The following is a 25,308-nucleotide window of genomic DNA, read 5'->3' on the forward strand; positions in this document are numbered from 1 at the left end:
TATACGTTAAGGATTGTTATGTCTTCTTGGAGAATTGACCACTTTGTCATTATATAATACCCTTCTATTTCTGATAACAACATTCCTTTCTTTGAGGTCTATTCTGTCTGAAATTAATATAGCAACTTATGCTTTCTTTTGATTAGTGTTAGCATGTTTTCTCTTTCTCTACCCATTTACTTTTAATCTTTATATGTCTTTATACTTAAAGTGGGTTTTGTTTTTGTTTTGCTTTGTTTTTTTGAATCATACTTCAATTTATTGGCATTGTCAGGCTGTGAACAAGACAGGTATTTTTTTTCCCATGAAGGGAGATCTTTTTCAATCTGCCCTAACATGTGCCCACACATCGTCACCTGGAAAATGCAGCGTTTCAAGCTTCAGTCAGAGTAGATTATTCCTTTTTCACTTTCACAATTTTTTTGCTGCTGCCGGAAGTCTTCTTGGCATTTGTTTCTAATTCTATCGTCAGTGCATCTCTCACTGCTTTTGCACAGATCTGGGAGTATCAGATGTAGCTGAGTCCAATCTGTCACCAGTACACCACCATGATGCCTCAAGAGTGAGTGCCCCTGGCCAACTCGCAAGGACATGTCAATGCTGGCTTAGTGGGCAGCCCAGCTACAGGAAGATCAGGCCTGAGAAGCAGAAGGGGCAGGACTCTGGACCTGCCAAACCTGCCACCTCTTGCCCTGATCCACCTCCCTAATGGTCCCTGTTGTCCACCAGGAGCCAATAGGGTCTCGTTTTTTTTTTATCCATTCTAACAATCTCTGTCTTTTAATTGGTTCATTTAGATCATTGGCATTCAAAATGTTTCTTGATATCATTAGAATATTATTTACCATATTTGTTACTGTTTTCTATTTGTTGTCCTTGTTCTTTGTTGTTATTATTGCCTTACACTCTTTTTCTGCCTTTTGTGGTTTAATCGAGCATTTTATTTTCTCTCTTTTCTTAGTATGTATGGTATACTATTTTTTTAAACTTTTTTTTTGTGGTTGCTCTAGATTTTGCAATATACATTTACAACTAATCCAAGCACATTTTCAAATAACACTATACTGCTTCATGTGTAGTGTGAGTACCTTATATAACAAAATAATCCTAATTCCTCTCTCCTATCCTTTGTATCATTGTCCTTCATTTTACTTATATATAAGCATTCAGAAGCATATATATACATAAGAAATATACATAAGCACACATAATTGAATACATTGTTATTATTATTTTGAATGTGTTATCTATTAAATCAATTAAGAGTAAAAAAATAAGTTTTTATTTTACCTTCACTTATTCCTTGTCTGATGCTCTTCCTTTCCTTATGTAGATCTGAGTTTCTGACCTATATTATTTTCTTTCTCCCTAAAGAACTTTTGTGAATATTTCTTGCAAGGCAGAACTACTGGCAACACATTCCCTCAACTTGTGTTTGTCCAAGAAAGTCTTTGTTTCTCCTTCACTTTTGAAGGATGATTTATCAGGATTCAGAATTTTAGGTTGGTGTATCAGATTCTCTCAACTCTTTAAATATCTCACTCTATTCTCTTCTTGCTTCCACTTTTTTTTTTTTAGGTTAAAGAAATGAGCAACATCAAAGATATATATTGCAACTTTGTTTGCTGGTCAGTGACATTAGTGACCTTTTGCTGAATAAGATGGTAGTTATTAAATACTGGAATAGTACTTCCTCAAATTTGGCATGCTATTTACAACATCAAGGCTACAGTCATGATATACTTTTAAGTGTAATCTGAATCTTTACCTTTTCTTTATCACTTTCTTACATCTATAAAATCAACAAAATATTAAAACCAAAGCTCTGGTTCTGTCATTTGCCAATAGGCTCCCACCCTGGCTGATTTCAAGCTACCAACATGGTGTCATTGAAGGTAGTACAACAGCCCATATGATATCTGGTATTTTATTTCCACCATAGAGATACAATAGTGGTAAATGTCCTCAAGAGCATAAGTAATAGTAAAATGTTGTGAACTAATTAGGAAGTAATGAGTTTTGAGTTTTTATTCCCTTAGATTTAATATAATTTATTTAATTGTAAATTCATACAATTTGAATTCTTAATAATGATAATATTTATCAATCACCTAGCTCGCAAGATTCCTGAAAATTTAACATTCGGCTCTCACTAGTTGGTACATGCTAGCTCCCACACACCACCAGGTAGTATTGTGGGGAGGATGCTTGGCTGTCACATGAGAGAGGGAGAAAAGCAGTGAAGATAAAGAGTAAGTTCACATATATCACCAGCTCTTGTTACCCTAATTTCCTCAGGAAGGCCCATTGGAGAGTGCCTCTGATCTGTTAAAATGGTTTTTTTTTTTTTTTTTTTTTAATTTTTAATTTATTCATTTGAGAGAGGGAGAGACAGAGAGCCCATGCAGGGGGAGAGGGAGAGGGAGAAGCAGACTCCCTGCTGAGCCAGGAGCCTGACATGAGACTCGATCCCATGACCTGGGATCATGACCTGAGCTGAAGGCAGATGCTCAACCATCTGAGCCACCTAGGCGTCCCTAAAATGGACTTTAAAAATAAGAGTCTAGCCTCTCAACGTAAAAGATGGTAAAAGCATCTTTCCAGTGTTTTCATTTTTATGGCTTAACTCATGGAAAAGTATGTCTTTCTTCTGCCAGTTTTAGTCCCTTCTCCTCCACAAAAAGTGAGACACAAGCTTTGAAATAAAGGTACACAACCAGAGCTCATTGAATTCTACCACACTGCACCTAGCTGGGAAATTGGATTTCTGCCCACTGATCTGTCCTTGTCTTCCCCACGTCTCTGTGGCTTTGGCATCAGTACTGCATGTGGAGGTGTGGAACAAATCAGACATGAGACGTAAGAACTCTTTAACGTTTAGTCATCCAAGTTCAGCCTTGAACTAACTGACCCAGATTTCGGAACCGTCTGACAAGACTCCATCTCTTCTTTGCACTCTAAAAAGAGTTACCAGACAGAACTACCAGGGAAGGCAGGGGTGGGGAGGAGGGGGGTAAATTTCTGCTCAAGGCTGGGTTTGCTGAACTACTTTCCCGTCTTTAGCAGTCTGAGCATTTAACACGGACTTCTTGGGAACAGCAAAGTGATTTAAAGCCTGAAAGGAGATGAGCAATCCTCGAGACTCAGGCAGAAAAAGTCCCAGTGATACAGGAAGCCATCTGGTTCCTGATGCATAACTAGGCGGCAGAGGCAACTCTGCCTGACACGGACCTCACTCACTCTGTCGTGGCCTCTGCAAGCAGCTGCTGGGCTCCTCAAGGGGCTCCCTTCCCTCTCTTCACCGGCTGATGGATCCTAAGGGGCTCCTCTCCTTGAACTTCCTGCTGTTTCTTTCCCTGGCTTTTGAGCTGAGCTGTGGAACAGGTGAGTGTTCATCTGTTTGAGGATGTGAGTCCCGCCATTACCTGCCGGGAGTTAGCCAGCCCATGGATGGAGAGAAGTCTCAGGGACTGGGGCTGTGGTTTGTCTGCCTCTCTCTCAGGGTTTGGCTCTGAGTTCCTTCTGACTCTTTGAAAGAGGAAGGAATGTTGTGGGTTGGCTCAGCCCCACCAATCCTAGTTTCCAAGGAAAGCAGGAGCCCTCAGCCAAAGGCACTGGTCACATTCCAGACCAGGCTCTCAGGGTGGGAGGTTCTAGTCAAGGGTCTGGTTGAGTGGTTGTTTTCACATCTGGCAAAGACCCAGACTAAGGGACTGAAAAGGACGGATGGAGCTTGGGGAGAAGATGACTCCTACATCCCTGCCCTTGAAGGGGAATCCTCACACATGTGAGCAAACCAGAGCTATGGTCCAACAACAAGGAAGGGCTGTAGGGGGAAGAGAGGGTAGAAGTGAAGTGAAAACCTCAGGCATCAGCTGAGAACAGACAGTAGCCACAGTGTGGTCATACTGGTGGCTACTTTCCTGGAAGAGAACCTCCCAAGGCAGTGAGACAGGGAGGGGCCAAGATTTCTGGAAATATAAATTGGGAACTCTCAAGGGTCAGGGCAGCTCCAGCAGTAGGGCCAGACACACAACACAGGGTTTGGGGCTGGGCTCTGCTCTTGTCTTTCTGGCTTGTGTTCCTCCCAGAGGCGAGATGGGGTTCTCTGTTAGTAGTATCAGGGCTATGAGAAACAGTATTTGAGAAAGAAAAAGCCATACAAGTAGTGGACTTTGGGCTCAGTGAGGAGTGTTGAAGTGCTTGCAGGCCGGTTACACTAGGGGAGGCAGCCTGGAGTGGAAACAGCATTAGGGAAGGGGGGAAATCCTGAGGCTCTGGGTTGTTTTGCACTTGGGGTTTTCAAGACCACAAATCCATTAAGGACTTTTCCAGGAAAAGTCCAGAGATACGCTAGGGATGTCGGAGAGGCTGTGCATGGGATCTATCTTTTGCTAGACTCCCAGATAAAGAGGACATTTATTGACCCCCTGTTTCCCACAGAATCAGGCAGACCCAGAGCTATTGCTTTCTGAGGTCTAGGGAAGGGGTGATCGAGCTCAGGGTTCAGAAAGCCAAACTGAACCACTTTAAGCCACCAAAGAGAGAGCCAAGACTTCCCAGTGCACCTCATTTGTGACTCTACCATTTGGGGATATTTTTCAGTGACTATCAGGAGTAATGGGGTTGAACAGTGAGCTGGACTCTTTAAATCTCTGTGCTTGCTTGCCTGCTGGCCAGCCTGGCCCATGGTGTCCCCATGGCACCAGGTGCTGACAGCGCTCCACTGGAGGTTTGGAGGTCCCTTGTTAGTGAGAAGCAATACAGCCCCGTGGGGCGTGATTACCCAACCTGTAACGTCTGTCTTCCTTGCATTCCGTTTTCTCTGAAATATGCACATTTTTAGTGTTTTTATTTTTAAATACACACCCTTTTGTGAAACCCCAATTAAACACAGATGGAAAAGCTTTGCAAGTGGGACAGGTCAACCACAACAGTTACTCAACCAAGAAGTGCGATTCTTGTAAAATCAGGACCCACTCTCCTTCCCATCCCTACTCAGCTTGCCTCCCAATTCCCTGTCAGAATTGTAAAATCAAAAGTCCACATGTCCCTTCCCCCAATAAAGCGAATTTTCCATTCCCTCAATGGTATATTTTGAAAATAGACTTTATTTTTGGAGAAATTTTGGGTTCACAGCAAAAGTGAGCAGAAGGTACCAAGATTTCCCCCTACTCCCACACATACATAGCCTCCCTATTATAAGCATCCCCCACCAGAGGGTTGCATCTCTTACAACTGATGAGTTGCCCCAGGGGGATTTTGTATTCCTCCATGTGGGTCTGCCCCACCTCCTTCACACACATGAAGGACAAGTGTGTGGGTTCCAGACTTGGCCCATCTTTGTTCACTGGGCCATTCTATCCCAAGATGTAGATCTAAGCACTTCTCAAAAGATTTAATACTGGGATACTTTTTTCTCAAGAGATTTAATACTGGGATACAATGCCATCACCTTCACATCTCCAGCACCAGACTGGAAATCAGAACATCAGGGCTGATTGGTTTTATCCATAGACTGACTTTGGACAATCCCACTGAGTAACTATCTGTTAAGGACACGCGATGTGGCAGGCATTGTGCGAGGTGTGGGGGAAGCAAAATGAACATCCACAGCCTTTGCCCAGCACCTGACATATCAGGGCATATCAGAGCCCTGCCACAAATGATTGTTGAATGAATAATAATAGTATGTACAGCCTGCCTCCCATATTCCAGGCATGGTCCTAAGTGCTATGTGTATTATTCATTTAATTCTCACACCAACTCTATGAGATATGTTATTATTGTTACCATTACAATTTTATAGAAGAAGGAATGAGAGGCACAGAGAAGTTTAGCCCTTTCTCTGTAGTCACACAGCTTGACTTCAGAGACCTCAGTAAATGAACCTGGATAAACTTATGTTCGGTGGGAGTGGGAGGCATGTTAAAATTTGTATCCAGGTCCATGGTAAAAATTAGAATATGCTATCTATAATTGGAACATATAAGTTGATTTTAATTGAATTGAAATGAAGTGTAGGAATATTCAAAAGGTGAGAGAAGTTGATAAAATTATAGAAGGAAGTAGAGGGCATATGGAAGTATTTGATCTGGAATTGGGAAAGTGGATAGGAACTTCTTTCATCATGTAAGTTTTCATTTAATTTTTTTATTAACTGGTTTGTTTATTGGAAGAGTATCACACATATGTCTATTTAAAACTTCAAAAGTACAAAAGGGTATATACAATGGAGACAAATTCCCCTACTATCCCCCCTGCTGGAGGCAACTGCTATCACCGGTTCCTTGTGTATCTTCCCAAATATATACACTGGATTTTTGTAAAACTTGAAGAGAGTATTCCAGATGAAGGCACCAATGCAGAGGTGAGGTGTTGCGAGTGTTCAGGGGGATGGCAAGTGGTCTGCTGAGCTTGAAGCCTAGGGTCCATAGCCAAGGCTTTTCCATCTGCTCAGCTGGCAAGCAGGGAGAAGGGTTCCCATCATTTCCCCCCACACTGTACTTCTTAGGGATGTTTTACAGATGAAACAGAGTACATTCTGATTTCGGAGAAGGGGGGAACTTAGACTCTGTTGCCATTTGCTCACTCATTCAGTTTTTCATTCTCTTGAGCAACAAGGATTTACTGAGTTTCCTCTATGTCCCAGGTGGGTGTTAGGACTATAAGTGGACAAAACAGACACAGTCACTACTCTCAGAAGCTTATTCCTGAGTAAGGATGACAGGCATAGAATCAGAGTTAAAAGCGTGATGAGTGATGTGAAGGGGACATAAAAAGGCACTGGAGGGAGGCCTAGATGCGGCTAGGGGTCAGAGGCAGAGACGGGAAGCACGGAAGGAGTTAGTCAGGAAAAAAGAGGGCAGGAACTGGTGTTCAGGCTGGGGCATGGAAATGCCAGTACTCTGAGTCAGAAAGACCAGCAGCAGCAAGGAACGGGGGGCGGGGGGTGGTGGTGGTGAAGAGGATGGCTCTTGGGACTGGAGGTTAAAGAGCAGCTTTTCTTCCGGGGCCTAGATTTGCTGTAAGAAGTGTGAGGCCTGGAGAGACCCCCGCCTCCTCTCCCTGAAAGCTATGGCGAGAGGCTGTGAGCCCATGTGAACGTGTTATGACCCAGCAAAACAAAGCGAGTGGTTATCGTTAGGTAGAATCCCATCCTGTGAAGGGTTGGCCAAATGGGGCTCATTTCAGGAAAATATCCACGGGTCCATGTGAATCACTCTACTTTCTAAGGAGAATTACCCTTGAAGAAAGTGAGTTGGTGTTAATGGCTACAAATGTTTCCTCCAGACTCTTGAGTAAACAGGGCTGACTGAATCACAGCCCTGCTGGAAAACACGCATCAGGCAGTAGGATGTTTCGGGAGCGGGGACTCCACTTGAAGGGTTCTGTGAACCACTTTAAAGTCCCCACTTGTTTTTCCACTTGTGCTTGGGTGGTGCTGGTTTCTGGTACCCCTTCCAGACCCAGCCACTCACACACACTCGGTTGTGAGATCGCCATTCTTCATGTGGGCTGCAGGGTGTGAGGGTTTCTTCCTGACCGATTTTTGATCTCACTCCCCGTGCGTGAGTGTGCAGATGCTGCCCAGGCTGCCCTCCCATCTGCTCCTTCTTTTCTTTTTCTCTTTCCCTTCCTATTTTCTTTCATTGATTTCTTTGGTGGTGGTGGTGGCTCCTCCCTATTCCATCTTATATCCTCCCTTCCCCTCACTTTTCCTTAATCGTTACTAGTCTCCACCAATCTCACCCTAATTTCAGCCCAGGTGGACTGCCTATTGTTCTCTCCCAATCTCTGGATCTCTAGCCTGATACTAGCTGGGCCCTTTATGGGCCCATGTTGGGATTTCAGGGCATTTTGGTGTCAAGAACATCTGGACCAGTTTGTCCAATTCTCCAACAGCCCATGTGAGCTGCAAGTCAATGATGTCCTTTCTAGGTGGCTGCACTCCTTAAGCAGGCGGTTTTGTTTTACTTCTCTGGCTTCCTTATCAACTAAAGCAATCTATGCTCTCTGAGTCATGGGCTCATTCTTTTATGAGAATTAGCTTATGGTTAAGTTCAGTTATTAAGTTCAGTTACATATTGGACAAAGCTAAATAAAAGAGATTTTAGTCAGGTAACGTAGCTTTCAGCACTCATATTTTGAACAGGTATTTATTAAATGCCTACCATATACATGTTTTGTGGGTTAACTACTGTTGTAGGTCTTAGACACAAAACAATGAACAACGGGGTGCCTGGGTGGCTCAGTCATTAAGTGTCTGCCTTCGGCTCAGGTCATGATCCCAGGGTCCTGCGATTGAGCCCCGCATCGGTCTCCCTGCTAGGCAGGAGGCCTGCTTCTCCCTCTCCCACTCCCCCCTGCTTGTGTTCCCTCTCTCGCTGTGTCTCTGTCAAATAAATAAATAAAATCTTAAAAAAAAAAAAGCCAATGAACAGAATGAAATTCTTCCTCTTGAAGAGTTTGCATCCTAACCAGGGACACAAAAATAAAATAAAATAATGTATGATATATCATCAGAAAGGGGTAAGTGTGCAGTCAGAAGGGGTGTTTATTTTATATAGGATGGTCAGAGCAGGTTTCTCAGAGGAGATAATTTTTTTTTATGTTATATTAATCACCATACATTACATCATTAGTTTTTGATGTAGTGTTCCATGATTCATTGTTTGCGTATAACACCCAGTGCTCCGTGCAGAACGTGCCCTCTTTAATACCCATCACCAGGCTAACCCATCCTCCCACCCCCCTCCCCTCTAGAGCGCTCAGTTTGTTTTTCAGAGTCCATCGTCTCTCATGGTTCGTCTCCCCCTCCGAATCCCCCCCTTCATTCTTGCCCTAGAGGGGATAATTTTTTGAGCAGAAACCTAAAATAAAGTGAGGGAGTGAGCTATCCCGATATATAAAGAAAAAAGGTATCTAGAAAACAGCAGAAGCAAAAGCTCTGAGGAGGGAATGTTCTTGATGAGGTGTTTGAGCCAGTATGACCATAGTGCAGTGAGTGGAGAGAGAGGGAAGGCGAGGGGTCAGGGACGGGGTTACCCAGAGTCTTCAAAGCCATAACAAAGCCTGTGGATATTTTTTCTATGGGTTTCAGAAATCCCTGGAAGTTTTAAAGCAGGGGAGAGACAAAATCTGACACAGGTTTAAAAAGATGACTCTGGGGGCGCCTGGGTGGCTCAGTTGGTTAAGCGACTGCCTTCGGCTCAGGTCATGATCCTGGAGTCCCGGGATCGAGTCCCGCCTCGGGCTCCCTGCTCAGCGGGGAGTCTGCTTCTCCCTCTGACCCTCCTCCCTCTCATGCTCTCTGTCTCTCATTCTCTCTCAAAAAAAAAAAAAAAAAAAAAAATCTTAAAAAAAAAAAAATAAAATAAAAAGATGACTCTGTCTACCGCACGGATGCCAGGAGATTAGTTGGAAGCCAAAGGTCATGTCAGGCTGTGACTCTGGTGGCAGAAATGAGGGAGGTTTGAGGTGCTTGGATTGCAGACATGTTCTGAAGTTAGAGCCAACAGGAGTTGCTGATAGACTCCATAAGGAGTATGAGAGAAGGAAATGAGTCAAGCATGATTCCCAGTTTTGGTCTCAGAATTTGGGGGAGTTGCAATGTTGTCGGTGGGAGGGGCTTTGGAACCAAGAGTTTGTTTGCTAAGTTTGCAATGCCCTTTCGACCTCCGAATACTGATCCATGTAGGCAGTTTGGGTGGGAGATCTATCTATGCAAGTGTTCCAGAAGTATGTCAACCCATGCAACTGGATGAGTGTGGCTGGGAGGGACGAGATCGGAGTACTAAGTCCTGGGATGATCCAATATTTAGAGGTCTTTAAGAGCAGCAGGTTCCAGTCAAGGAGACTGAGAAGGAGAAGCTAGTGAAATAGGAAGGAAACCGGGATCGTGGGGTTCCAGGGGTTGAATGAAGGCAGTGTTTCAAAGAGGGACTGATGAACCATGTCAAGTGCTCCTGAGAAAGCAAGATGAGGATGGAGAATGGACTCAGCACCATGGCACATACAGTGACCTTGATAAGAGTGGTTCCAGTGAGTAGTAGGGAAGAGCACCTGCTAAGAGTAGGTAGAGGAAAAATGAGTCAGGAAACAGAAACAGAAAATACAAACACACATTAAAGGACTTTGCAATAAAGGAAAAGAGAGAAATGAGGCAGCAGCCAGGGATGAACCTGGGGTCAGGGGAGGGGTTTGTAAGATGAGGGAAGTTACAGGTTGGAATGTTGTGTGTTGATGGAAATAACCCACAACATTCTATACCAGTAATAAAGCTGATGGTGCAAGGGGTGGGGGCTATTGCAAGAGCAAAGGCTTGAGGTGGGTGAGTGTTCATGATGGAAGAGGCTAACCTTAATGGGAGCATAGACCATCCATCTGGGTAGGTGGGTTTCTCGGTGGTAGTTTCAAATGGAAGTTCTCTTCTCATTTCTTCTACATTTTCAGTGCAATGAGAAGCAGAGTCATCAGCGGAGGCCATGGGTTTGAGGAGAGGGGAGGTGTTAAATAGTCAGCAGTAGGATCTCTTACAGTGACTTGAAAGGGTGTGGTTTTTTGTTGTTGTTTTTTTGGGTTTTTTTTTTTTTTTGGTGGTTGTTGTTGGCTCAGCTCTTTTGAAAAAGAGAAATAAAATAATTTCTTACCCTTGATATTAGAAACTATCTTATGGTCTTTTTGAGAGCAAGAATTCCACAGTTTGAACACTGGGCTCACCACTCTCCTAGCTCCACATCCCTCAGACTTTTCTCTTTCTTCATTATCTGAAATGATGCTCTGTAGCCTTGGTCTCCTGGGCTCACGAGCTCAGAATCAGCTTCAGTTGCTCTCTGCCCTTCATACTATGTACCCAGTGGTGGTGAGAAGTCTGGTCAAGGAATTAGCAGACCTGGCTTCTAGACCAGTTGCTGGTTGTGTGACTTTAGGGATGTCATTTAACTTCTCTGTGCCTTAACTGTAAATCTGAGTTGACAGAATTATCTCCCAGATCAAAGAAACCCAGTGTCCTAGTTAGTTTGTACATCTCCTTTGTAAGTAATTTTAAGATTTACATTGGGATTTTTGAAATATTGAGAATATAGTGGGACTGTCATGACCATTCTTATAGGCTATTAAGGACCTGGCAACCCCAGGGATAGTGCAAGAGGAAGAGGGAGGACCTTCCATCTGTCATTCCTGATCCACAGACAGGATGTGATTCTCAAAAGCCCCTACAAAAAGGGACTTTCTTATTCTTCCTCACACAGGTGAGAGCTTGATGAATTGCCCAGAAATCCCTGGGCGGTTGGGAAGCAGTTTACTGCTGTCCCTGGCATCTGAAGGGATAAGTAAGAGCATGAACAAGAGCATCCACATCCTCGTCACCAGAGCAGAATCACCGGGAAACAGTGTCAAGAAGAAAATAGTGTCTCTGGATCTTCCAGAAGGGGGTTCTCCACGCTATCTGGAAAATGGCTATACATTTCATCTAGAAAACCTGAGCCTGGGGATCCTGGAAAGCAGAAAGGAAAATGAAGGCTGGTACTTCATGACCCTGGAGGAGAACTTTTCAGTTCGACACTTTTGTCTGCAGCTGAAGCTCTATGGTAATAATGGGGCTTCCCCAGTCTGCACGGGTCAGGGTGGGGGGCACCCGAGATCATCCTTTACCTAAGGATTTAGGCGTCTCTCAGAAGCAAGAGTATCCAGGATTGGGAGCAACTTGAAAGGTCACCTAGTCTAGGGTGTTTAAACTGTGCTTTAGGAAGAGGTTTTAGAGATTCACAAATCTTTTTTTGTCCAAATTGCTCATTGGTGGTAGTTGATTAGCACTAGTTAGCCCTACCCCCATTTCCCAAAGAAAAGGAACCCAGCTGCCTATGGACTACAGGGCCGTGGCCCCAAGAGTCTCAATTAGCAAATAAGACTTGGTTTGAAAAAAAGGTTTTTCCCTCGATTTTTAAAATGTTTGAATACCATAGATCGAGCCCAGCCTTTTTTCCGTCGATGAGGACATTGAAATCCAGGGAGAAGTGGTTGGCTTGTGCTTGTACAAGTCCTCGTGGGTGGTTCCCTGAATCAGCCCGTGCACCACTCACATGCCCTGTGCTCCTGCACAGTACCACATCTACCTGGTGGAAAAGCACTTTTTCTCATTGAAACAGAGGCTCTGGTTATAAAGCCGCTCAGCTGCAGAACTTGAACTAGAACATAGGTCCATCTGAATCCAAGGCCAGTGCTTTTTTGAGCCTCTTTAAATGCCAGCCCCTCTTGAATGCACCCGGAGTTTGTGTCTCTTTGGCCCAGAGGCTCTTTGAATTTCCAGGAATCCTGACAACAGCCATGCGGGTTGTCCTGCTTTCTCATAGAGAGACTTCCTCATCTCTGAGACGGGACAGAGAGCCCCACCTACCCAGCATCCCCCTTCCTCCACATAGTGTGTGCAGGCTCCCCTCAGCCCTCTGCCAGGTACCGGAGAGCTCTGACTACTCCAATAGTGGCCTAGGGATGACACATCATGCATTTTCTAGAACAGCTCACTGCCTTTGTCACATCTTGTCACATAAATTCTTACCTTGGAAGATAACAGTCTCTGCAACCATGAAAGAAAGAGGCTGGGTTTCAGAGTCAGACAGCTTTAGGTTCTGATCTCAGCTTGAGTGATATTATGTGAGACACTCCACCTCTCTGGGACTCAGTTTCCTCATCTGTAAAATGGGAATACTTATAACTAAGGTTATAATTGTTGAGAAAGTTGTCAAGAAGATTAAAGACTATGATACATGTAAAATTCCAGAATCGTGCCCATCCTACAGTAGTTGCTAAATAAATACAACCTGCCCCCTTGCCTTGGCCATTTCACAGCATTAGAGTGAGATCCCCCCCCGCCCCCCCACAGACACACACAGACACAGACACAGACACATAGACACACACTCACAGACCCCCACGCACACACTCCAGGTAAGACCCCACCACTATGTCATTCTTTCATGTCTAGAGGTAATACTTTAGCCAGTGACAATTAAACCATGCAGGATTAGTTGGCAGAAAACACCACAGGTAGAAAACAGAAGAGCAACTCAGATTGGGAGCATCAGCAAGAGCAAGCGGATTCCTAACAGTAGTGGTAGGAGGGAACTAAAAGACAAATGATTTTTCCCTATTTTGTCCTGAGGTCGTACTGGAAAGGAGAGAGGGATTTGGGGGAACCAGCGGATCCCCACTAGAAATAAATCACACTGCAGACCCACAGGGAGGGAAAACTACCATTAGGCTGCATTTTCTTCTAACAAGAAGGTCACTTTAGAATCCCAGGGGGTTCAGTGATGGCTTCCTTCCTCCCCCTCCTGACAGAGCAGGTCTCCACTCCGGAAATTAAGGTGTTGAACTGGACCCAGGAGAATGGGAACTGCAGCTTGACGCTGGCCTGCGAAGTGGAGAAGGGGGACTATGTGGTTTACAGCTGGAGTGAGGAAATGGCTACCGACCCACTGATCCCAGCCAATGGTTCTTACCTCCTGCACCTCAGCCTCGGCCCTCAGAATGTCAACAATGTCTACTTCTGCACCGCGACCAACCCCATCAGCAGCCGCTCACAGATCTTCACCCCGCAGTCCAAGTGCAGGCCAGAATCTTTAGGTGAGTGCCCTGGTGGGGGCGGGCATGGCACATTGATGATATGGGCTCAGTCCTCACCTGGACTAAATGCTCTGCTCCCATAGCCGTGGCCTCCACCTTGGTAATAACACTTTCCATTTTCTCTATAGTTGCGAAAAGCCTCCTCATGTGCATTCAGTGAATGCCCTCTGCTCATAATCACCAGGTTGGCATTATGCTCGGTTCATACTTGAGGACAACAATAAGAAATGATGGGGCCAGACCCAGCGTGCAGGCCTCCCAGTTGCGATTCTTCCTCTCCCCTCCTGTCTTGGCTCCAAGCTGCAAGGGCAGCTGGGTGAGAGAATGAAGGTGGCAGGTCCCGACTCCCCAGTCCATACTCCACTAATGGTGGGACAGGTCTGTACCATCAATAAGTACTGTTGACTACCTATGCCCAGCAAATTGGGCGTGGATATGATACATGATCTCTGCACTCCAGCAACATGTTGTAAAGATAAGACATGAGACAGAGAGCCCCACCTACCCAGCATCCCCCTTCTATTACTAGAGGTAATACTTTACCTCTAGTTCAATAATGAAAAGCAGGATATAATGAAGGGCCACATTTTATGGAATGGACTGTGAATCTCATAGCAAGTCAAAGGCCAGGGGAGTCAGCTCTCAGACTGAGACCTGGACTGTGAAGTTTGGGAATAATAATAAATCATGTAGTACTTTGTTATTGGCAGAGCACTTTCAATGGTATGATCTCTTTTAATCCTCACAATAACCTTACCAGATACGTGGTATCATCGTCTTCAGTGTACAGATGAGGAACTTGAAGGTCGTAGCATTTAAGTACCCTGCTCAAGTTTCTTCAAATTATAAACAGTAGAATCAGCACCTGCACTCAGACCTTCTGACTACTCAGTCTCCAGGAAGAAGAGCCTCGTTATTCTGCTGTCAGAGGAAGGGAGGGCTGATGAAGTAGTTGTTTGAGGTTGGAAGCAGGAAAGATAGACCACTGAGCCTTTTCAATAACAGATCCTGTGTCCATGCCTCAGGTGTGTACAGGGACAGAAGGACCTGGGTTTTGGTCTTCAAAGAATTACCTATGTCGTGACTTCTCCTTCCTGCATCCACCACAGGGAACAGGAGTCATTCCAAGGAGACTTCAGCCCACAATAGACTTGGTGTCTGTGCAGGAGGCTTTATAGAGTTTACAGAAGGTGGCCCCAGGGATCCTCGACCCAATGCTGTTCTGTTTGCTTACAAGGATAAGGTCACTTCACCTGTCTAAGACTTAGATTCTTTATCTAAAATAATAACAACTGACAAATCTTAATTGTTTATTGTGTGCCACTTAGGTGGAATCTCATTTAATCCTCACAGCCACCAAATAATATTAGTATTCCCACTTTATAGATGAGGAAGGAAAGATATCAAAAGGTCACACACAGAGCAAGTAACAGCTGAGCTGTCTGATCCTGGAATCCTTACAGGTACTAGTGGAAGAGAGTGCACAAAAATCGCAGGGTTTTTTCTTGGGGGCACAAGCTTCTGTGGTTATAGCAACCCTCTTAGAGCAAAGACAGGACATCAAGTGTTTTACCCTGGCCCATCTCAAAAAAGGAAGAACTCTCTTCATGCTTCTCAGTGTGGCTTAAGAAGAATTTAATTAGTGCATCCCAAAGTCTTGATAGTTCATGAAGCTTAGCTAGGGGCACTTGGCTCAGGACATTCTAAAGAAACATGTGAAGATGCTCTTACTTACCTAGGTTACATTAAGGACCAAGTATGCACAATATGACCAGCTTTACTGAGTATGGAACAGGCTCTAGTGAGGGGTGAAGGAATATGAACAATAGAAACATGGCGTCGTGAGAAAGCCCCGTGAGGATCTCAGCTCAGCCATTAGGAGAACCACCTGACATGAGGCAGTCTTTTCACTGTCTTGGGCCCCTGTTCCACCATCTGTAAAATGAAAAGGGTGACCTAGTGAAGTTCTGTCCAGAGTCCATATTCTATGATTCAGTTTGCACGTACATTCATAAGAAGTGCTAACAAAAGATTACAACAAGTATTAGTCTGCTGGGGCTGCTGTAACAAAGTACCACGAATGGGGTGGCTGAAACAACCCAAACTTATTGTCTCACAGTTCTGGAGGCTAGAAGTCCAAAATCAAGGTGTTGGCAGGGCTGGTTCCTTCTGACGCTGTGACGGAGGGGTCTGTGGAGGTCCCTCTCTGTGGCTGGCAGGTGGCTGTCTTCTTCTGTCTGTTCACACTGTCTCCCCTTGAAACATCTCTCTGCTCAAATTCCCCCTTCTTATAAGGACACCGATCATATTGGATTAAGGCCCCCCTGTAACTAGGGCTGCCATAACAAAATACCACACACTGGGTGCTTAAATAACAGAAATTTATTTTCTCACAATTCTGGAGGTTAGAAGTCCAAGATCAAGTGTTGGCAGGGCTGGTTTTTCTTTCTGAGGCCTCTCTCCTTGGCTTGCAGGAGGCTGCCTTCTTGCTGTGTCTCTATAGGGTCTTTCCTCTGTGAATGCACAACCTGGTGCCTCTTTTTGTGTCCAGATTTCCTCTTCTTATAGGGACACTAGTAAGATTGATTAGGGCCTACTCTAATGGCTTAATTTTAACTTAATCACGTATTTTAAGATCCTATCTTCAAATATATTCACATTCTGAGGTACTAAGGGTTAGGGCTTCAACTTAAGAATTTGGGAGGGATACAATGCAGTTCATAGTGCCACCCTGATGACCTCATTTTAACTTGATTACCTCTATAAAGACCCTGTTTCCAAATAAGGTCATGTTCTAAGGACTTCAACATATGAATTTTGGGGGGAAACACAGTTCAATCATAACACAAATAGAGATCCCTCCAGTGCCTAGGTGGCTCAGTTGGTTAAGTGACTGCCTTCAGCTCAGGTCTTGATCCCGGAGTCCCGGGGTTCGGGTCCCGCATCGGGCTCCCTGCTCAGCGGGGAGTCTGCTTCTCCCTCTCATGTTCTCTCACTCTCTCTCTCAAATAAATAAATAAAATCTTTAAAAACAACAACAACAACAACAAAAAAAACAAATAGAGATCCCTCCTCCCTTCCTCTAAGGATGAGGGACAACAGCACATCAGAGATTACATAGCTGGTCTGTGGCATGCCATTCTTAGTAAACCAGGTTGCCTAAAGACAGAAAGCAGAGTTTTATTAGTTTATTGATTTGTGTTTGCAAATGAATATTATTAATTCTTAAAATACTGTGCTTAGTTTGACAAAACTTTTATTGAGCTTCTACTATGTTCCAACATTGTGCTTGGTGCTGAGTACACAAAGACGAAAAAAGATATGATTTTTGCCCTTAAGGAAGAAGATAGTTTCTGTAAATAACTGATCCTAGATTGTGTGGTGTGATGGGCAGAATGGAGGTAAAAAGAGGAAGCAATGATGGACACCATCTGGAGGAATCAGAGAGAGCATCATAGAGGATGTGACATAAACTGGATTTTGAAGAATAAACAGAAATTATCCAAGCAGATAAAAGAAAGAAATTCCAGGCAGAGGGAAAAGCAGAGGCAGCTGGGTCTTGTCCTGTATTATCCTATAGGCAATGGGAAGTAATAAAGCGTTTTAGGTAGAGGAGTAACATGATCACCTTTGCATTTCAGAGAGAAAATTCAGTGGTGTGGAGAAGAGGTGGGGGCAGGACAGAGGCAGCAGAAAGAGAAACTAGTTGTGGGGAAGAGCTACCATTGCAGTGATCCATCAAGAGACGACAAGGCCTGGACCAAAGCAGTGACCATTAGTTTAATGAACACTTCATACAAGGGACTTTCCAGTCTTGGGATGAAGTGGTGGGGTCTGAGAGTTTATTAAAGGTCTCTTCACCATGCCAGTTTTCTAATGACATTTGTCCAGCCTCTCAGTCATATATATTCATCTTTCTTCCAATTGCCATATCATTACTTTACAGTACGAGACATCTTAATGTCTCTTGCTATGAAGCATCTTTATTGCAAAGTCCAAGTCTTAGTTTGCTACAGAGCACTCTCAGGGAGTCATGTGAAGCATGTTCATGTGGGTCAATCGTGTGTGACCTGCTGTTGTTCTTCATGACCATCTTCTGAAATAGTTGTATCTATGCTAGAATGAATAATACAAAACCTTAAGTAATTCGGCTAAAAGGGAATGCCCCTGGAAGCTCATCTTGAAAAGAGGACCCTTTTCAGTAGAGTAGCAGAAAGTTGGCTCAGCAAGTCTGGGTTAGCTCAGAGGAAGAGACAAATGACACCTACCAGCGAGCCCCAGGGGCTCCCCCTTTCTGACAAGGACTTTCTAATAATGGGAGCACCCGCTGCTACAGAGTCATCTAGACGTTCCATGCGCAGAGGCAGGTCCCTCTTCATGGTACTCCCAGTCAAGTAAGCATGACAATAGTGGTAGAAGGATGGAAACTGGTACCTCTCATGGGCCTTGTTTCATGGCCACAGCGGCTGCAAGGGAAGCTGAGATGGGTAAGCCGAAGCTGGACAGCTATGTGACTGGACAAGGTTTGTGCTGCCATGGGAGCGTGGGGGCAAACGGTGGGCACAGCTGCCAGCCTCTGACACACAATGCTGGGTGGGACAGGCAGGTGTAAGGGGTTTTTCTGGAAACTGTGAACTCTGTAAAAATGTGTACTTGGACGGTCCCAGATCTCAAATTAGTGCATGGTTTGTGTGAGCATCCTCCCCCCCCACCCTCAATTCTGAGTGGAAGCCACCATCAACAAGAAGGTGTTTTTTTTTGTTTTGTTTTGTTTTTCAAGATGGCTGGCTGGCTTCTTCAAGTAGTTGCGTGCCTTGCAGACTGCTTGCTGACAGAACCACATGAAAGGCAGGAAAGAGATCTAGCATTCTCAGACCGTTAGGGTAGCGTCTCGGATCTCCTGGGGGCAAACTATATTTGTTTCTCAGAGTCTTTTTTGTTTACTTCTTTATCTCCTTAAAGAATAAGTTTTGGGGACTTGAAGGGGGCGAGAAACTTTTGTGTTTCTGTGGCAGCAGACTTTTAAAGATAAAAAAGGTCCTCCAGCATTTTCCTTGGAGGCATGCCTACTTGCCAAGTTGTCACGGTTTAAACCACAGCCAGTAGGGTAGAAGAATGGTGCTGGAGTTCTCAACCAGCCTCCTTGGCTGCTTCTAGGAGGCTCCAGGGGGGAAAAGGCCCCAACCTCCTGTATGGGAATATTCAGATTTGGTTTCTTTGCGAATGAACGAACAACATTGCTCTGATTGCTGAGCAGCACCGATCTGAGAGTCCTCACTGAGGAAGAAGATGGAGAGCTGGAGTCTTCTGTCACAGGAAACGGTGGTTTGAAAATGGGAACACAGGTGGTGCTGAGGACACAGGCACACCCTCTTTTTCTGGTTCCATTTCATTATTGTGAAGCATATGCTAAGTAGGTCATCTCTCATTCCCATCGATTCCTGCTTTGAGCCATTCAAAAGTAACCCTGCATTCCTTCTGAGACCTTCTGATATTCAGCGCTGTGATCATTCTTAACCAAAGGATGCAGGACAGTCCTCCCCCCAGCTTTGTTCTATGGCTTCTGATTTAATTTGCCTTCCTTTATCATGTGCTTATTAGGTGCCCCCCAACCCTATGTTGTATCAGGTGGGGGGCAGTGCAAATAAAGCATAAGGAACAGGGTCTACCTTCAAGAATTTACAATCCAGGTGGGACCTTATTAGGTAGAAAAATATTATCATCTTAAGAAACCTCTACTAGAATTCTTCTCATAAGGAACAGGGTACCTTCATGTAAATGTTAGAGGGCAGAAGGTAAGACCCACCCCAAGGAATCCAGCTGTGGGTTAGATGATTCTGTATGAGAAACGGGACAGATATGGCTTGTGCAGATATAGGAAGAGAAAAAGAGGGTCTGAGCCTGTCAGATGGTGGAAAGCTGCCCAGTTTACAATGGACTCTGCTCCCTGTGACCTTTCAACTCTTCAGTAGAGGATTCACATCCACAAAATTCTTGGTGTAGGTTTTGGGCGTTTTTTGTGTGGAAACTGATGAAGGCACAGAGCCTTGCACGCAGGATAGCCCAGACTGCAGCAAGCAGAGTCATGCGAGCAAAGACTTGGAGGACCACCAGGAAGTAATTACCAGAAATTGCAGGAATCCTCTGTAGCCTGACCCCAACAAGCCATAAAAGTAGCATTTTGTCCATGTTTATCCAAATTGCTAAGGGCATAGAGTTTCTGACATTCAGTTTCCATATAAACATTCATATCACTAGATAATAGTACCAAGTAGATGAGCACCAAGTACAAGACCACTTGGACCTGCTAGATAGGGAAACCAAGTCATAAGCAAACAATAGGATGGGGCTGGAGTGTCTCTGAACACCAGTGAAGGGACTTCTCTGGATGTGAGATCAAACCTATCTTCTGTCTTTCCAATCAATCAATAGGACCTACTGTGTGTCAAGTCCTAAGACAGCCACAAAAGAGGCAAAGAGGTGGCCTCTGGCCTCTGAGAGGCTAGCAGCTAGGTGGGGGATTGAGGCTAGTGGAAGGAGCTGACATTTCTGCACCACATTTATGCTCCAGGCATTGCTCTGGGCACTTCCCTTAATTATTTCCTTGGCTTGTTAGAAAGACTCTGTGAACTAAATATTGTTGTACTCATTTTGCAATCAAGGAGACTGAGGCCCCAGAGGTTATGAGCAATCTATCTGAGGTCGCAGAGCTATCAAGTGGTAGGTCCAGAATCTGAATCCACCTGTCTGGTTCCAAATGACCTCGCTGAAAATGGTCTGCACCACAATGGTAGTGTCACAACTCAGGTTCTAAGACACACGACGAAAACCAAGGTGCTGCAGAGTCCCAGGGAGAAGGAAGAATGGGAGCTGGAATGGTCAGGGAAGCCGACACAGAGAGGGTAGGATTGGCCTGGGGGCCAGCACTGGGCAGGCCTGGTGGGCAGCTGAAGGTTGAGGAAGGGGAAGGGGCACAGCACAGCACAGGGGACAAGAATGGGCAGGTGTTGGAGGGAGGATGTTGACGGTATGGGCACCTCCCAGGGCTTTCGGGGGGGGGGGGTTGCCCATCGCCATAGGGGAAAACACAAAATGTCGAGTCTACAGTTCTCATCCTGCCCAGCTCTGCCATCAGCTTCTCTGTGACTCTGGGGACACCTCTGAATCTCATGGTCCTCAACGTAAAATTAGTGAGTTGGGTAAGATAACGCAATAGCTCCTTTAACAATTAAAAGCCTCTTGGACCTATCACTTAAGTCCTTGAACAGATTCATATTACTTTGTATACAAAGACTAGGAGAAAAATTAGGGCTTATGAAATCTCTCTCAGGACAAAGGCCTCTCAGATCTGGCGGGAGAGAAGCAGAAGCTGAACATTTATGTTATAGGACAAGGAGAGCAGATGGCTTTCATCCTCCTGACTCCCTGGAAAAGCCAGAGAAGGCTGGGGCGCAGTCCTTCTTAGTTCACGTGAGAAGGTGAGCCACAGCGCATTAGCAGCAGGTACCGGGCGACAGGAGAAAGGCTCGCGTGGCAGGTGTGCCCAGTGCAATTTTGTCATCGGCTACGTTGTGGTTCAGAGGCACCTCCTTGTTGGTTGGTTTTACTTTATTTGTATCTCAAAAGAAATTTGAGGGAAATATTACCTTTTAAAAGGATTGAAATGGTTGGAGTCTTTGTTCTTAAATGAACCGTTGTTTTAGAAGGTCCCAACCTAGGTGAGGGAAGAAGGAAGAGGAAAGAGTCTCAGAATAGTCAGAGCAACTGTAACCATTTGCTGGGTCAGTTCCATGGGCTGATGGAACACGATGGGGCTTGGCTGCTGCCGTGCAAGGGTCAATTGTATTTAGACCCTTAATGCTATTACTTTACTTAGAATCCTGGTGCTTCAGGTTGACCCCAGCGTTCATTACCTTGGGGTAACTCACCCCAAGCCCGTAAGTCTCTCTGACTCTCCAAGAAGTCTGTCTTCAGCATTCAGCCACGTTTCTACCCCTCGACGAAGCTCTAGTATATGAAGGTCTCCATGCCTGCTTCCTTATGCACAAAACGGGAGTAATGAGAGTAACTACCTCGTAGGATTGTCGTGAGGATTAAATCCATTAGTACACACAATGCACTAAAAATAAAGCCTGGCCCATTGACAATGCTCCATAGTTGTCTGTTATTATCTGAGTAAGCTGGATGTCTTGTTTGCTGGGGCATTAGTTCTCATTCACTGTTTTCCGAGGTACTGCTCCTGGCTTGGAAGGATTTGGCGAAGTGCGTACAGGAGAGAAAGAAAAAAAAGAAAAAAGAAAAAAGTAGCTCTACGACCTCGAGCCTGGCTGACTGCTACTCTAGGACTTGTGTTAAGCACTGGAATCCCTGAGAGGAAAACATACATGCTTTTCTTTCAGTTCAGGTTCAGTGGGTTCAATACAGTTATTTGCATGGGAGGACAATAATAGTACTATTATGTTTATTTTTATTTATTTATTTATTTATTTATTTTTTTTTTATTTTTTATTTTTTTTTTTAAAGATTTTATTTATTTATTTGAGACAGAGAGAATGAGAGAGAGAGAGAGCACATGAGAGGGGGCAGGGTCAGAGGGAGAAGCAGGCTCCCTGCCGAGCAGGGAGCCCGATGTGGGACTCGATCCAGGGACTCCAGGATCATGACCTGAGCCGAAGGCAGTCGCCTAACCAACTGAGCCACCCAGGCGCCCCCTATTATGTTTATTTTTAGAGAACAAAAGTCGGTCGTTCTTCCTCCCAGCGTCACATGAGCGTGGTGTGGGAGTGTGGGGACAGCAGGTGGAACCGGCATGTTCTTTTTACCAAAACGGATGCAGGACTCCTCAGAGATTTAAAACCAGGGAAAGGGGCAAGCGATGTTGACTTGGGACAGACAAAGATGTGTCTGATTTTGGATACGTGGTCATGCAGGTGCAAATCAAGCATTTGAATAGAAAAACCCTTACAGGAGTTAGGACATTTCCATAGGAAATTAGGAAAGTCGAGTATGGTGAGAGGAATTAGGATAAGAGAAGAGGTAGGAAATCGTTAGTGGTCTGCAGCTGCTGTCTGAAACCATTAGAATGGATGTGTCCCCTGAGAGAGAATATAGACAGAGAGCACGGGGCTTGGGCTCCCCACTTCCGTGAAGGATGTTTTTAAACTTACAGTACTGTTGAGATTGCCCTTTGACTTTTTTTTTTTTTTTTTTTTTTTTTTTTCCAGAATCAACACAATGGGGACTGTATGCCGGGCTGTTCTTAGGGGGCATTGTTGGTGTCATCTTGATTCTCGAAGTGGTAATACTGCTGTTGAGAAGAAGAGGTAGGTGTCTGCCAATAAAGAGATTGCTATCAGACCCTGTGGTAAGCAGGGAACCTCTCCGCACAGGGCAGATCTGCTTGCACCACTCTGGCTTTCTGCCTGAAGCACCTTTGCAATAACACTAAATACACATACCCTGGGACCTTGCTCAATTCAGTCTAATTCAATATGTCTTGATCCCTAATTAGGCCACGGGGATGGAAAGAGGGATGAGCCACAGAAGGTTGAATGTGGGAGACATGACAGAGATCGTTCATGTTCAACATGACTAGCACTGCAGGGGAGGAAGGTACCGGATGCTGAAGGGGTCCAGACAAAAGACTTGACAACGTTCACTAGACACAGAATCCAGGGGACTCTTGGATCTCGTTCAAGAAAAGTTATAATTACGGACCAAAAAAAAAAGGGCATTATAATAAGATGTTTTCATCCAAGGGTTGAAACTTTTCTACAATCTCTTTTTATTCTTGCAATTTCCCTCCGAGAATTGTAAGTTAGTTGTCTCTACGTGACTTAGCAGTGGGGTAACAGAGGCACAGAGAAGCCGTGTGACTCATGCAAGTTCACCCAGCCAGCTAATGAGAGAACCAGAACTGCATGTCTCCCAACAACCAGGCCACGTGCCACTGGGAAGGCCCATGTGCCACTGGGAAGACCCACAGCAGAGGGAACACTTTTTGCTAAGATTTTTACACAAATTCTGACTCATCTTGGGAAACTGTACAATTTGTGAGGTTGCTTAAGACCTGACTAAGCAATATGGAAGATCACCCAGGGTAGCTATTAAGGCCCAGTTATTCCCTTGCAGTTTAAGCGCCTAGGGGAAGTGTCTCCTGGCCTCCCCTCCAAAGGGTCCCCTGGTTCCACGTCACAGGGAAATGTGCTCGGCCACACTTTCATCACCCACCCACACCAAAGTCAGAAGGTCCTGCCCCCAGATCAGGATAGGTCCCTGGGCTGGCTTTCCCACGGTGAGGACAGGACTTGATCCTCACACCACCAAGTCGATGGCTGATCTTATTCTCAAGTAGATCAGCGTTCTCACGTGTAACCTTCTCAAAAAAGCCCTTACCACAGCACTCTTGCTGGGTTTGCTTGTATAAGAAAGTCTAGATCACAGCACATCCACCTACTTTTACCTCATTTCCTCCAACTAAGAGTTAGATGGGGAGGGGTGAGGGTAGGGTGATTCAGACAGAAACCGTGTTGAGAGCCTAAGGCGATGGGGCAGGGCACCCACATTTGGTTGGATAAGAAGGAAACATTGAGATACCAGGATTGAGAAAACGGAGATTAACGCAGCCATGCTAACCTAGCCGGAGTGGGTGCCAGGATCCTAACTCACATTCTTTCCTCAACCACATTCTGCTCATCGCATGTTTGTGCTCTGAAGGGAATAATGCCCCCCCCATCTGCCCACAAGTCCCTGTCACCCTCCTCAGCATACATATCCATCCTTGTCTCCAGCCACCCTGTATTCCTTGTAAGCCAGGAACATGAAATCCTTGCCTCAAACCTACGGGAAAACCTACATTAATTGCTGTACCCTTTGCAAGACTTCGTTTTGATTCTGTTAGCACTTTCTAATGCTGTCACCTCCAAAATGGCCTGGCTCTGAAGGTGTTCAAATGGTTTCTCTGGCAATTTCATATCCAGAATACAGTGGTTAAAAACATAGGGTTTGGCATCAGACAAACTTACATTCAAATGCGGACTTTGCCACTGACAAGCTATGTGACTAAATAAATGAACTCTCTTCTGCAAAATGGGGATGGTATTATGTACCCACATGGTATTGTTGTGGGTATCCATGAGTCCAAACGCAGAAAGTACCAAATACAGTGGCGTCCATGGTTAGACGATGGATCATGGACAGGTGCATGATGGCTGGCTGGCTGGCTGGCTGGCTGGCTGGATACGTACACATATAGACAAATCTTTTAATGGAGTTGAATTAACACATCAATGTTTAAGTCCTATGGCCAGCAGGGGGCGGCACAAGGAGCATCTGGGAATAGTCCTTAGAGCCAATTTAAGTACACGAAGTCCTGCTAACAAAGGACAATTTGTGCTTCAGGACACAGTAGGAAAGGACATTACACAGTCTACATCTTCATTTTACAGTTATGGTAAGAGGCCATCAAGTGCCCCAGAAACAGAGGGGTGAGAAAGCTGAGTGAAGCAATGTACGACAAACGGGAGAGTACAAAAGAGTAATGAGCCCTGTCCTCGGAGAACTTAGAATCTTATTAGGAGACTAGATATGCACATCAAACAATAGAGATTAAAATAATTGAATGGCATTCCAATTGCATGTAACACATACTGGGAATTTACTACGTGCCAGGCACTGTTCTAA

At 44.9% G+C, this 25,308-nt stretch overlaps 2 protein-coding genes across 2 annotated transcripts in view; one reads left to right on the forward strand and one right to left on the reverse strand.

Annotated features, from left to right (window-relative positions):
- Positions 1–394: 394 nt before the first annotated feature.
- Positions 395–550, reverse strand: LOC116627421 (ATP synthase subunit epsilon, mitochondrial-like). Its single transcript, XM_032397174.1, is given in 1 exon segment — positions 395–550. A coding segment is annotated over 1 exon segment (156 nt).
- A 2,583-nt stretch (positions 551–3,133) lies between these two features.
- Positions 3,134–25,308, forward strand: part of SLAMF1 (signaling lymphocytic activation molecule family member 1) — a 32,083-nt gene continuing 9,908 nt past the window's right edge. Inside the window, exons 1-4 of the mRNA XM_032397246.1 lie at positions 3,134–3,384; positions 11,253–11,591; positions 13,342–13,626; positions 22,851–22,949. Of these exons, the coding sequence (XP_032253137.1) occupies positions 3,309–3,384; positions 11,253–11,591; positions 13,342–13,626; positions 22,851–22,949 (799 nt within the window). The 5' untranslated portion in view covers positions 3,134–3,308. The remainder of the gene's footprint in view (positions 3,385–11,252; positions 11,592–13,341; positions 13,627–22,850; positions 22,950–25,308) is intronic.

Source organism: Phoca vitulina, unplaced genomic scaffold (genome assembly GCF_004348235.1).
Source record: "Phoca vitulina isolate PV1807 unplaced genomic scaffold, GSC_HSeal_1.0 scaffold97, whole genome shotgun sequence".
Taxonomy (NCBI): Eukaryota; Metazoa; Chordata; class Mammalia; order Carnivora; family Phocidae; genus Phoca; species Phoca vitulina.